Raw genomic sequence first — 14,915 nt, 5'->3', positions numbered from 1 at the left:
CATTCAAAGTGTGAGAGCGCTGAAACGTGAAAACTGGCCTTGGCAGGAAGGTGTAAAATTGCCCGGGATTGAAATGGTTAAAATGTTTTATTTATTTTCGGGGGGGGCGCAAGTAGCTGGTCTTGCCAAGGGCGCAAAATAGTATAGCACCGGCCCTGTATAAATATATACCTACCTTTAGAATCTACATCTTCTGAATAAAAGTGAACTATAGCAGCCTGTGTATAAGTATACTAACACCTTGTGAATAGGAAGAACTGATATTATATTATTCCTTCTGTACTGAAATGTATTGTAATTGTACTCTCTCCCTTATATTGTAAAGCGCTGCGCAAACTGTTGGCACTATATAAATCCTGTATTATAATAATATGAAAAATTGCATTCTGCTTATTGGCATTCCCCATCTCATATCTTTCAGAGCCCCACATACATAAAACTATTCATGTTTAAAATAACTATTCTGAAAAAAATTATGATTATAATGTATTAACATATATTTTACAATACAAACAGCATAATATATATTAATTATGATGTGAAATAGCATTGTTCCCCATTTACAGTAACAACTGCTCAAAGCTTGTGTTAGAAGAAACACAAAAAGAAAAATCAACATCTTCTAGTAATATCAGGTGTAATATTATTCTGGCCAATTATTTCATAAATACTTCTCATTCTTATTTATCCATGAAGCTGCATCACCTGATGTATCAAAAAGCAGGCTTCTCCCATAGCAACAATCCTTCGCTGTGCATGGTATAACCTTTTCACCTTTACAGAAAAATCTGGATATAGTGATATCCTTACACCATTTATTGTAAACTCCTCTAGGCAGCATGTTCCCCAAAGGTACCAATAGTGCTTTTGTGCAAGGTACTAGGCTGTGCTGGTATCACTTTTGCTCCTTAGCAGTCTGGGTTCCATTGCTAACAATCATGCATCTATGCAGTGCCAGACCTAGCACCATATGTGCACAGCACCACAGGATTCAGGGGCTGCTCAGCACAGAATAAGCAGAGCCCTTTAGGAGCAGCACAGCACAAGATGCTCAAAACCCCTATGTAGCCAGGAAGCAATGCAGTGCAGATTAAACAGAACCCTACAGAAGCCAGGATTCCATGTCAATTTCTCCTACTATTCTGTTTGTGGCACATACCCATCTCTCATGGGCACAAATCTTATTCAGAGAGAAATCCTCTTTGAGTCTGGCTGACCTCACCTCTAACATTTTGCCAGCAACTGGGAAAACATTACAAAATTGCAAATGCGGTGCCTAAAGTTATCAACCTTTTACTTAAATGTTTTGTATCGTGCAATAAGAAATTATCATAAATCATAAAGTGAAAAAAAAAATACTGTAACCATTTTATATCTACCATAGTGACATACATATTACTAAATCATACTGATGACAAAAAAGGGTCACAGAACAAAGTATACAGGGGAAACAAAGAATGCCCACAGAACAAAGCATAAATAGATCAGAAATGTCTATGCAACTACTTGTGCAAATCCTTCCAAAGTAGTATCTTCCACCACTAGTTATAATAAGGCACCTGATTTTCTATTGTGTGACCCCACACCACAATCATATGGATTGAACACTCACCAGAAACATAAGGTAAAAGGTGCACAAAATAACACACTGATCTCTCAGGACAGCTCTCTCCACTCCGGCCAGTCAAGACACAGCCTGTGACAGCTTAAGAGCTCCTTCACTCTTCCTACTCCTGATAGTATTAATCACCAGCAACTGTTGCACTGCAAATCTTACACATGGAGCAGACAGCATAAAGCCATAGTGCAGTATGTTTTCTTGAAATATTTTGGATTGCCAGTAGCAACATGAAAACATCCAAAAAAACAGCATCAGTACCTCACATATAGAGGCACTGCTCAAAAACCAAAACCACCCTACATGTTTCGTCCAATAGGATGTGTTCAGGGGCCTCTAGCGTTAAAACTGCCAATTTTCCAATTGTCCCTCATACCAAACAGACCAGAGATGTCGGATAGGCTGGAATACACAATAAGATGATTATATCAAAACATGTTCTATGCGACCCCTTTTAAAGCCCAATGGGGGGAGATTTACTAAAACTGGAGCACTCAGAATCTGGTGCAGTGGTGTATGGTAGCCAATCAGCTTTTCACTTCAGCTTGTTCAATGAGGCTTTGACAATAAAACCTAGAAGCTAATTGGTTTCTGTGCAGAGGTGTACCAGATTTTGCATTCTCCAGTTTTAGTAAACAACCCCCAATGTGTCTGTAGTACTGTAGATCTGTATATACAAATATGGATATAATTAAAAATGTAACCATCTCCATTGAGATGTAAAAAATATAATATATACAAAAATGTTTTATGTTATGTTTTTTGTTATGTAGAAAAACATGGAAAAATATACAAATGCATTACCATAAAAATATTAATAAAATTATATTATATTAACATTATATCTATAAGGTACACAGCCACATTAAAAATCAATGACAAGCACAAGTAACGTTTACTCAATAGATAAGTGAATATAACACAAAGAAAAAAACTAAATACAAACAGCTAATACTATGCCGCACATCTAACCATCCTGATCACACACGACCCACTTCAGTATAGGTTGCCTTTTTTTGCCCACTCCAGTTTCTCTTCTCTACTCCCACCCCTACATAGTTTTTTTTCTCTCTTCTCTGGCTTTCCTTCACTTTTGTTGACCTATTTTCTATTTGCTTCTAAACCAATTTAAGGCCATTCTGGACCGTCTATACATGTTTTTGAAAATAAGCCTTAAGTGCCCTAAATCCTCCAATTTGGCACAGTTTAAGCACTGATTCTTTGATTCTTTCTTTACGTATGGAATATGACTGGAATCAGGAAACCTCTCCTTTGCTGAACCTCCTCAGCCTCCTCCTCAGCCTCCTCCTCAGCCTCATATATATTTGAAAGGAATCATTATGCTTTATTGTGATGTTTTGGGTAAAATATTGTTTAGGTTCATGTATCTCCCCCTAAACATCATTGCTTTATGGACATTATCTTTTTGTTAAAACATGCGGTATGCTTTACTGAAGGATGAAATAAACATATAAATATAAAAAAATAACCATAAATAAGGTAACTTTTTCTATTAGCTAGTATCAGTAAAGTCATTGATGTCCCATTTAATATTTAGACAATAAGCTAAAAATGTTTTTAATTCATAAACTCACTCCGTCTCCAACTTGGAGATCTCTTGGGTCCAGTTACAGCTTCTCCAGTGTGGACATAATTTATCTGTTTCAAAAAATGGAATGACCTTCGGATTCCTATAGTGATCGTGTCTAAAGTACACCGAGAGGCTATGGGTTTCATATCCTTTTTTAATGTTATAAATATATTCGTTTAGGTGGTCCCTCAGCCTTTTTTTAGCCCTCATCTCCTTCCCTTCTCTCCCCCCCCTCATCTCCTTCCGTTCTCCCCCCCATCTCCTTCCCTTCTCTCCCCCTTCCCCCTTCATGTCCAGTTAACACTCATGGACAACTTTAGTACTATTGGATATAGCTGGCAATCTGCTAGTTGGCTAAACTGTGTGGGTTTTCACACCTCTGTGATGCTTCTGTTTTAACACCTTTCTGCCCATTCCCAGCATGGCTTTAGGGGCCTGTTTACATGGGCATTGGTCTCTGAAGAGTGATCTGCATTCAGATCACTCTTCAGAGAGCATTTGGCAGGCAGTGAGGAGGTGTTGTTTCACCTCCTCACCATCTGCTTTAACCGCTTCCCATCTGCCCTACAGCAGAAATACTGCTACAGGGAAGCACGGCTGTGCAAAATCACATAAACATACGTGATTTTGCATTTCTGGGTAAGAGGTGCACGCAAACCACGTGCGTCCTACCTGCGCCGCCATTCGCAGCTGTCAATCACAGGGCCCTGGACGGTAATTACTCGCCAGCGCCCAGTGATTTCCGAGGATCTCTGGTGGGGAGGAGGACTGTTTTGTTTACTAACAATCCTCCACCCTGTCAGCTCGGGCACACTGCTTTGGATGGCTGTGCACAGCCATCCAGAGCAGAGTGGCTACAGTGAAGCATGTAAAACACACCCAGCACACAGTTAACCCTTTGATCGCCCTCACATTAACCCCTTCCTGCCCAGTGCCATTAGTACAGTGTCAGTGCTTTTTTTTAGCACTGATCAATGTATTGGTGTCACTAGGGATGTCAGTGACACCAAGCCAGATCCCCCCAGTGTCAGAATGTCAGTGTCAGTGTCAGTCCTGCTATAAGTCGATGATCGACGCTATTACTAGTAAAAATTGTAAAAATAAATCCTAGTATATATACCACCAATTGTAGACACTATAACTTTCACATAAACCAATTAATATACACTTATTGGGGGTTTTATTTTAGCAAAGACTTGTAGCAGAATACAATTTTGGTGTAAATTTATGACGCAATTTTAATTTTTTTATTGGACATGTTTTATAGCAAAAAGTCAAAAATATAGTTTTTTTCTCAAAATTGTCAGATTTTTTTTCATATAGCGCAAAAAACTAAAAACTCACAGGCGATCAAATACCACTGAAAAAAAGCTCAATTCATGGGAAAAAAGGACATACATTTAATTTGGGTGCGCAAGTCATGACCGCGCAATTGTCAGTTAAAGTAACACAACACTGGAACACAAAAATGGCCTGGTCAGGAAGGGGGGTAAATCCTCTGGAGGGTAAGTGGTTAACCCCTAGAACCCCACTCTAGTGCACTGGAACCACATACATTACATGCAGTTGTGGGGTGCTTGCAGAGGTGCTCCATTCACTCGAATAGGTCATGTTCAGCAGGCACTGCGCCCACAGAATGCAACAGAGTATATCATTCCTGCCACAGCCACCAAGCAAAACATCATAGTGGCAGCATGTGTACACCCCCAGTCCTGTGTTGCCAACCATCCATAAATTTATAGACAATTTGTATAAAACAGGCACTTTTCTCTTGTCCATAAATGTTAACAGACAGGAGAAAAGTGCCCATAAAAACCCCCTTGCCATGGGCTCTGAACTGTGCATGCACAGTACTGCAACCAGCCAAATAGAGAACTGGGTGTGCACCTGTGCAGTGACATCATGGAACTTTTTAGGCATGGCTTATATTCACACACCCCACCACACAAGTTGAGGCTGAGCCTAGCAATTCACTTTTGAACTCTGCATGCACAGTTCAGAGCCGACAAGGGCATTTTTTTTTTTAAGCCTTTTCCTGTCAGCTGCCCACCAGTGGTTAAAGTATGTTTAAAGGGGTCACTCTGCCAAACTCTGATGTAAGAAGGGGACTCTACTGGAATTTGAGGTAAGGGGACACTCTGCCAGACTCTGATGTAAGGGGACACTCTGACAGACTCTGATGTAAGAAGGGGACTCTACTAGACTCTGATGTAAGGGGAAACTCTGCCAGACTCTGATGTAAGGGGACACTCTGACAAACTCTGATGTAAGAAGGGGACTCTACTAGAAACTGATGTAAGGGGACACTCTGCCAGACTCTGATGTATGAAGGGGACTCTACTAGAATCTGATGTAAGGGGACACTTTGCCAGACTCTGATGTAAGGGGACACTCCGCCAAACTCTGATGTAAGAAGGGGACTCTACCAGAATCTGATGTAAGGGGACACTCTGCCAGACTCTGATGTAAGAAGGGAACTCTACCAGAATCTGATGTAAGGGGACACTCTGCCAGTCTCTGACCATCTCTGGTGTAAGGTGGTGGCACTTTGGGGACACTAATGTGAATGTGGCACTCATCCTAACTGTTGCACTCCATATGTTGTTTTGTATATTACTTACACCTTACCCCTGTACTCTGTACATTATGCATTGATATACAGTAAATAAACCTGACCAAGGTGTTCATTGTCTCAACAGTTGCTGGTTTTAATGAAATTCTTCCTTATGGTAAGCTCAGTAAGGCAGTCTATACCAGGGGTGGACTGCCCATTTGGAAACTCGGGCACTGCCCAAGGGCCCGGGGTCAGTAGGGGGTCCCATGAGATGCCCCTGGTATCTTTTTCATAGGCGTTTTTGAGTTTGGGCTAGGACACAGGGGCCCCATGAGTTGTCAGTCTGCCCCTGGTCTATACATTAGTCGTTTTTTGTTCAACATTGGGGTTTTCATGTGGATGAGGAAATCACTCCCGCTGAGGTATTGTGTTCTGACAGCGGAGAGACTTATCACTTAGAACTGATAAGTGCTTCCAGCTATAACTGGCGGTGCTGGTCATGTGGAAATGTTCCTAGAGGCTGGCTGTACAGAAGCTGATCGGTACTCGTCCCTACAAATTGCTGATTCCTGCCTTCTGTTCTTCTAAACCCTATCCTCTGACCTGTTGACCCCCAGTACACTCTGCTATTGATTCCTGTTTTTGTACACTGCCCTGCAAACCTCATACCCTGTGCCCCCCTGACATTTTTTATTGCACCCCCATATCATACTGGCTAGATCCATTCCTGGGTCAGTGGGAGGAGGAATAGGGTCATATTATTGGTACAAGTGGAAGGATTGTCAAACAAACAGAAGAGGGAGCTGGGCACTGCCCTAGGGGACATATACCAACACAAAAAAATGTTCTAGGAGCAGTGATTGTAATAATGATTTAAGGTCAACTTTAAAATTGCAAAATTGATTTTTTTTATAACATGCCTGGGATAGCACTTAACATGCCTGTAAAATGGCACCTCTGTACAATGTTTACAACCTACTGCAGAAAAACTAACATTTACAAAGAAAACAAAAGAAATGCTCTCTAAATTGCCAGTAAATATTAGCTTAGGCTGCTGTACTTCTGTTTGGAAACAAACTGCCAGGTATTCCCTTCATCTATATCAGATCCATATCCTAGATGAGAGTCTGATATAGAGGTTAATAAGAACCCTAGTAAGGGGTTCCCCCTGAAAACACATGCCAGACATTTATCCTTTACATACATCCTGTACATACCTGATATTTTACAAAAACCAAAAAAAACATAAAAATGATGTGGGGTCCCCTGTAAATTTAACCATTTTGATCTAGTATGAAGTTTAAGGGGAAGCCCCACACAAAAAAAAGCAAGAAAAATCCATATTACCCTGTCACGTCAATAAAGGTCCTGAACCACACCAGGCCACATGCCCTCAATATGGGATTATTTCTTGCAGGGAGGACCCCTGGAAAAACATAATATTGATGAGGATAAGGGCCTCTTTTACACAGCCCTGTCTGATAAGCCCCCTGTCTTATGGAAGACTGTGGACAGGGGGCTTATCAGACTTTGCAATCCCCTTTGACACCTGGATACTGGCCCCTTTCATGTGAATGAGTAAGTACCCCCACTCATTCACACAAATAGTAAACAGTAAAGAAAGACAAAGTCTTTTTTTAAAAAACAAAACAAAAAAAAAACAACGTTGCCTAGCAATGCACATCCATTTCACTCACAATGAACTACCCTTGAAAGAAAAGCATGCCAGCAAGATACATCCACTACTGCCGCTGACTTGCGCCAAATGAGATCTCCTTGGGCCCTGCTGCTAAAAGTAACTAAAGGGACGAAGACTCCCAGGTGACATCATTGGCCATATCTGGTCAGTGATGTTACACTATCCTCATGCCCTTGTTTACATTGCTGGGGATTGCTGGCAGGTAAATGGATGGGACCAGGTGACATCACTGGTTGCTAAGGACACAGCAGGTGCTGGCATCCAAGACTTCCTTTACAATCATTGACACTGAGATAAGTATCTGTCATGTATTGCATAGTAGTGGTAGAAATACGACCACTACTGTATATAAGATGTTCAGAACTTGTGTTTGGACCAAACCTTGCACTCATCCCTACTTGTGTGAAAAAATTATATAAATTGCAATTACCTGCTCCTGAAAGATGTAGGCAACAGTGTTTCAAATTCTGTTTTATTTTATCAAGTACTCATCCAAGTGTGTGAGCTTTTTCACATGTTCCCTCTCATCGCATTTTAGTGCAGCCCATTTATTTAAACAGCCACAATTTTTAAAATCACGCTGCACCATGTGTTTTGGTAAGCACAAATGTACATGTGTTTGCAAGATGTGGGGGGTGCAATTAAGAATTAATAACACCCATGCATGTCTTCAAAATATTTGGCATGTTTTTGTGTACTGAGGTGAAATGCACAATTTTGCACATGTTCTCACACTTCACCTGCTGTGAACGAAGCCTTAAAACACATGTTTCAGCTAATAGCATCCTTACCACACTGATCGGGATCTTGGCTGTCACGTTTACAGCAAAAGCGGCCTAAAGCACCTACACCTCAGCCTATGCTCATCACGGAACAACTAAAATATAAGAGGCATGTCCTAGGGTAAACTAGTTGTTTAATAAATACATGGTGGAAAGCAGAAATGGTGCTGGTAGTCCTCTATGTCAGCCTCTTTCAACCAGGGTACCTTCACGATTTTTCAGGGGTGCCTTGGCAAAATGCCTAAAAATTGCCCAAAAATTGTATACAAGCCAACGGATGGATGAAACCTGCCTTTTACTTGCACAAAGCCATAGGTTTTTGTTGTGCACCATTACAGCCTTTCAGCCGCCAATGCCCTAACATCCTATGATGTCATCAGTTGATAAGGAGGACATTGGGCACCTGCACAGCATCTCTGTGTACCCTCCCCTGCTCCTTTCCATCAGTGAGGGAGAGAAACTGAGGGAGAAGAGAAAAGTGTTGGAATGCTAAGCAGTACTAGTGTGCAAAGGTATATTTGCTTTGGAAGACTAAATCACTTCTAATGTTGTGTGTCCTACACATTTGGATGTTGCAGCATTTTGTAAAACTATTAGTTTAGATTTTTTACATTTTGGAATGGGTTGCCTTGAGACTGTGCATAATTTAAAAGGGTGCCTTGACTGAAAAAAAAGCTGAGAAACAACTATGGTATGCTATGTTTTCCACCACCATACCATTTTAGGGGTAAATATGCAGAAATGCAATGAATCCCTATGGGCTCACAAGCTTTTTCTCATATTCATGGAATATATCCATTAATAGGTTTTATGGCCAGTTGGTTGCATGAACAATGTGCTCAGTACAACATAATAAAATAGAAAATTTTCCCAGAATAATAATACAAGAAGAGAAAAACTCACTGTGCTCAACCCAGGATCCATGAGACTGTGAGGAAGGTCGGTGCTTCGACTTAAGCTCCTGCAAGCTAACAAAGTCCAACTGTATGATAAAAGCCGGCACTCAGACAGCGACTGTAGAAATTATCTTTATTACAGAGTAAAAGATCTATGTGGAGAAATACCGTATGGATCTCTTACCCTGTTTGAAGGAGATCATTTCTGCAGTCCCAGTAGGAGTACTGGCTTTTATTATGCAAAATAATAATAGTAATTCCTTCAGTAATACACATTTTGACACTACGGTATTTTCACCTTGAGACTTTTCTAGATGTCTATGTATGTTCAGGTCAGAAAGTGCTTTGCAGGAGCTTAACCACTTGCCCTCCAGAGGAATTACCCCCTTCCTGCGATACAGCGCTGTGTTATTTTAACTGACAACTGCGCAGTCATGTAAAGCTGTACATAAATTACATTTATGAATTTTTTTCCCCACAAATAGAGCTTCCTTTTGGTGGTATTTGATCACCTTTCTGTTTCTTATTTTTTGCACTATAAACAAAAAAAGATCGACAATTTTGAAAATAAAACAATATTTTTGACTTTTTTGCTATAAAACATATCAAATAAAAAAATCAAATTTCTTCATAAATTTAGGCCAAAATGTAGTCTTCTACATGTCTGCTGAAAAATATCCCAATAAGTGTATACTGATTGGTTTACGTGAAAGTTATAGCATCTACAAATGGCGGTATATACTGGAATTTTTTTTATACTAGTAATGGTGGCGAGCAGCGACTTACAGCACGACTGCAACAGGCATTCTGATACTGGAGAAGAACAGACTAACTGCCACTGACATCCCCAGTTACACTAATACAGTGATCAGTGCTAATAAAAAGCACTGACACTGTACTAATGACACTGGGCAGGAAGGGGTTAACATCTGGGTCGATCAAAGGGTTAACCGTGTGCTGTGTGTGTTTTACTTGAGAGACATGCTGCTTTGTATCCCTCTGCTGTGCAGAGAGATACAAAGCAGCATGCCCATGCTGATAGGAGAGAGACCTGTGTTGTTTACACACAGGTCTCTCCCCTGTCAGCTTTGCACGCCGATCACAGAGTCGCCGGCCGGCAATCGCTGGCCGGGACCCAGTGATTGACTTCCCCAGCAGCCAAGAGCGACGTGCGCGCCATGTGTGTGTGATTTTGCGCAGCTGTGCCACCCTGTAGCAGTACATCTACTATAGGGCGGCAAGCGAGCGTTTAATAAACTGCTCTTTTCTATGATTTATTTGCATAAAAAATGTAACCAAAAATCCCAGGGGCTTTGTGAATCTGCTACAAAATGGAAAGCATATTTTGAGATTGCCCTTTTTCCCATACTGTGAAACAGTAAGTACCTATTCATTTGGTTGTAAGTATTAAAGCAATAATAAAATGGCTGTGGTCCTGTCATAGTTCAAGAACATGTGCATTAGCATTGTGAATTAATTTTAAATAGCACTCAAATGCACATACATGCATTACAGCCCCCACAAGGCACAAAAATGCACCATTGTAGTGTTCTGCATTGAAAGAAATTGCTAAACGTCCAATTTTTTTATGGCGTGCTTGTGCTTCAGAAGTTCATTAAAAGTCTTGTATGTCCATTTTTGGTCTATTTTTGTGCATTGGTAGTATTTTCATAAAGTATGGGCTGCCTTAACCATTTCAATACAGGGCACATTACCCCCTTCCTGTCCAGGCCAATTTTCAGATTTCAGCACTCTCACACTTTGAATGACAATTGCGTGATCATACAACATTGTACTCAAACTAAAATGTTATCATTTTGTTCACACAACTAGAGCTTTCTTTTGGTGGTATTTAATCACCGCTGGGGTTTTTATTTTTTGCAAAATTAACAAAAAAAGACCAAAAATTTTGAAAAAAAAACATGTTTCTTTGTTTCTGTTATAAAAGTTTGCAAATAAATAATTGTTCTTTAGGCCAAGATGTATTCTGCTACATTTGTTTGGTGTAAATAACCCAAATCAGTGTTTATTATTTAGTCTGTAGGAAAGTTATAGAGTTCACAAACTATGGGATATATCTGAAAATTGATCAATCATGAAGTACTGACGGCCAATCTAATTTCTTAAGGCCCAAAAATATCAGAACAGTATAGATATCCCCCAAATGACCCCTTTTGCAAAATACTTTTGCAAAGTCCGACGTATTTCATAAAAAAGCATGGTGAGTTTTTTGAAGTTGTAATTTTTTTGTCATAATTTTTGCAGAAATGAAGAAATACTGTCACCAGTGCAGTACAGCGTCATCATATAACTGGTGTGGCGGTGATCAGGGACACTGACTGGTGACTTTATGAAAAAAAAATTGATGATTTTATAATTTTTTATTAAAAAAATGTCTTTTTTTTTAAAGATTATTTTTTCATATTACACTATAACCAAAGTAGTATAATGTTACCATAGTAATATTGTACTACTTTGGGGAAGTGATAAGTATTTTATTTTTTTTTTTACACAATTTGATTGCTTATAGCAAATAATTTCTTTGCTATAAGCAAGCATTTAACTGCATGAAATCAATTCATTCAGCTTTTTTTGTTGTGATTAGCTGTGATTGGCCACGGCTAATCACATGACACAGATGGGCTGTGACTGGCCCAGCCTGTGCATGTGATCACTGTGACCATTCACAGCATGAAAGGAAGCCATCCATTGTATACAACTGTCATGTGGCCTGCTGTGATTGGTCACAGCAGGTCACATGGTACTGGCAACGGGGACGGTACACAGATCTGTCATCGGCTGTGTCCGAGGTACATGGCCAGTGACAGATCTCACCACAGCGCGGCCCTGCGGCATGCGCAATGCTCTTTCCGGGAAGGACATCATATGATGCCCTCCCGGAGGGAGGAGAGGCTCACCCGGCCGTCATATTACCATAGGTCGAGAGGGAAGTGGTTAAAGTAGAGCTATAGGCAAAACTTTTTTTTTTCTTTTTGGATACAGAAAGGGAGAGAGGGAGGGTTATAACTCATGTCAGTTTATTTTATGTCATCTGTGTTCCATAAGGGAGATTTTTATTCACTTCCTGTCCCATAGCCAAAACAGATAGGGTCCTTTTACATGGGCGTTTCGGTTTTTTATCATCAGTTCAGTCGCATTTTTTTTTTTTCAAAATCAGAGCTAAACGGATCAAGACTTCACTTTTTACCCGTTTTCTCTCCAATCCAAACTATAGTCTTGTTTTTATTCAGCCTGAAAAAGGGGATACCTGTAAGCCTCAAAACACATTAGAGGGGGGGGGGTTACTAAAGAGGTGCAGCTCTGCATAGAAACCAATCAGCTTTCAGTTTTTATTGTCAAACCATAAAGGTATGAACTGAAGTTAGAAGCTCATTGGCTACCATGCACAGTTGCACCAGATTCTGAGTGCAGTTTTAGTAAATCTCCCCAATTGGCTGATCTTGATGCCTACAAACAAAATTTAATTCTAGATTTTGACATGTGAAATTGTACCTTGTTTTTTCTTGCATCCATGTTTCCATAAGGCCCACTTCTAAGAATCCTATTACTAGTAGAGCTGCCTGTCAACTGTCACATACTACCTACGTTACATAGATGTCTAGTGCTCCTCAAACAGTATTTCAAGTAAGATGTCATGGTTGTCAAATTACCTGGCAAATAAATTAGGATGCATCTAAAATGTAAAAAAAAAAATAGGGCAAACATTATCCTGGGATAACACCATAACACCTGCTTACTGCTCCACCATATTTTGTGCTTTGCTATTAAAACACAGAATAACCCTTTATCCATTGCTTTTGAGCATCACCTTATATATGTAATGTGTTAAACAAGCCTGCCTTTCTTTTTTAGGGGAGCTGACATTAGAAGAATTTATCGGTGGGATACAAAAGAATCCTGACCTTCTTGAGCTCATTTCAAAAAGCTTCGATCTCTCCAATGTGTTAAAAACAATACAAAATGGAAGACGGAAGAGTATTCCTTGAAGAATGTTTCCTATCTAGGATATCTCTATCCGTCTTACTACAAGAAGATGCCTTTCTGCAGTGAGAAGATGTCATGTTGCATGAGGATTTTCTCATTAATCTCTCAGAGATTATAATAAGCACAGCCGTAGTAAGATATAAGTGGTGCAATCTTTCAAAGCCTTCTCTTCAAGAAAAATACATTTCTTACGTAATATAACAAGACTGTATCAAGCTTCAGTAGGCCAGGGAAAAGTAATCTTTTGGATATTAATTGATTCAAATCCAGTTTAAATGGATTTAAAAGGAATTGACTTTCATCTGGATTAGTTAGGATAAAAGGCGGGGCTGTCTGACCTTTTAATGTAACTAACCGCTACTTTCATTAGCGATAAAACTAACTAACCCTGCTGACTTAACAAAAAAAAAAGTTTCTGAAAAGGTCATATTATTCTGACAAAAGCTGAAGATGATGAATAAAAGACAAATGGATGCATTGCAGCTTTATATTCTCATTTGGACTTGCCTGGCAAGAAAACTGTGGTAAATGAACAAATGAACAATGTGCAAACCCCTGTCTGTGGTCTATGTGCAAATGTTGACTATTTATATCCTTATTATAATACACATTTTTGTTGCTTCCTTTTTAAATATATATATATATGTGTGTATCATGATTTTAATATTTTTAAATATACTTGAACAACATGGGTCAAAGCTTTATTAGAGTCTTATTATTAATGTAATAATGTTTGCATTTTTTTAATAGATAGGAAAAGGGTTAGGACCTCTGTTTTAAAGATAGTTTGTGTCCTCACTGGGGAGATTCCCTATCTCTTTCTTCGACAGGATGTAAGACTGATGTCTCCAGTGGGGATCCAGACAGCAATCAAAACCAGACTCTGTTTATAGGCCTTCCCACTCTTTAAGAAAATTTAAATTTTTCTTAATAAGTGCGCTCAAGTTAGTTTTGCATCGCTTTTTGTTCTATATGACACCCAAGAAATAGATAGGAAGGGGGGGATCATTACAATTTCAGAGTTTTGTAAAATGCTTGTGCTGTAACCTGGATTTCCAGTTTGTGAATGGTGCTCATGTGTCACATGCTACAAATTTACAAATAACGGTCTAAGGGAATCAGACATTATTTTGGTTTTGAGAACCAGCCTTGGGTAAGTGCTGCCTGTGAGATCACACAAAGCCTAGAAGGCCTTTTTTTTTTTTAGGTACCATACTGTGCAATGGGCAGTTGTAAGCACTGCTGTCCTTTCTCCAGACACTCTGACAGAATTAAAACTGTGTAATGTATGCAGGTTTACCATATTTTAGCACATCTACTAGTGCCCTCTTACTTTTTTGATGTCAGAGATTTTTATTTATTTATTTTTTTATAAAAGAGGATGATAATCACATCATGGTGGTAGGACAGCACAGTGGCCAAATGGTTAGCACTTCTGCCTGGCAGTACTGGGGCCGTTGGTTTGAATCCCAACCATGGCACCACCTGCCCGGAGTTTGCATGTTCTCCCTGTGCCTGCGTGGGTTTCCTGGTAGGTTAATTGGATCCTGTCTAAATTGGCCCTCGTATGTGTATGTATGAATATAGGTTAGGGACCTTAGATTGTACATCCCTTGAGGGTTAGGGACTGATGTGAGTGTACAATATATAGCGCCATCAATTTACGCAGCTCTTTACATATATAAGTACCTGAAATAAATAGTGAATGGGAGAAGGAGGCATCAAACTACATTTTTGTTTATAATTTAACCTGTAGAATGCCCTGTAGGA

General features: G+C 39.7%; 1 protein-coding gene across 1 annotated transcript in view; it reads left to right on the top strand.

Annotated features, from left to right (window-relative positions):
* The window catches only part of GUCA1C (guanylate cyclase activator 1C), a 212,555-nt gene extending 198,718 nt beyond the window's left edge, over window positions 1-13,837 (top strand). Inside the window, exon 4 of the mRNA XM_089659172.1 lies at window positions 13,014-13,837. Coding sequence (XP_089515298.1) covers window positions 13,014-13,147 — 134 coding nt within the window. The 3' untranslated portion in view covers window positions 13,148-13,837. The remainder of the gene's footprint in view (window positions 1-13,013) is intronic.
* The last annotated feature ends 1,078 nt before the right edge of the window (window positions 13,838-14,915 follow it).

Source organism: Staurois parvus, unplaced genomic scaffold (genome assembly GCF_062004578.1).
Source record: "Staurois parvus isolate SC_StPar_1 unplaced genomic scaffold, SC_StPar_1.0 ptg001134l, whole genome shotgun sequence".
In the NCBI taxonomy this organism is placed as follows: Eukaryota; Metazoa; Chordata; class Amphibia; order Anura; family Ranidae; genus Staurois; species Staurois parvus.
The sequence above is the reverse complement of the archived record's forward strand: the minus strand, read 5'-3'. Positions and strand labels throughout refer to the sequence as shown.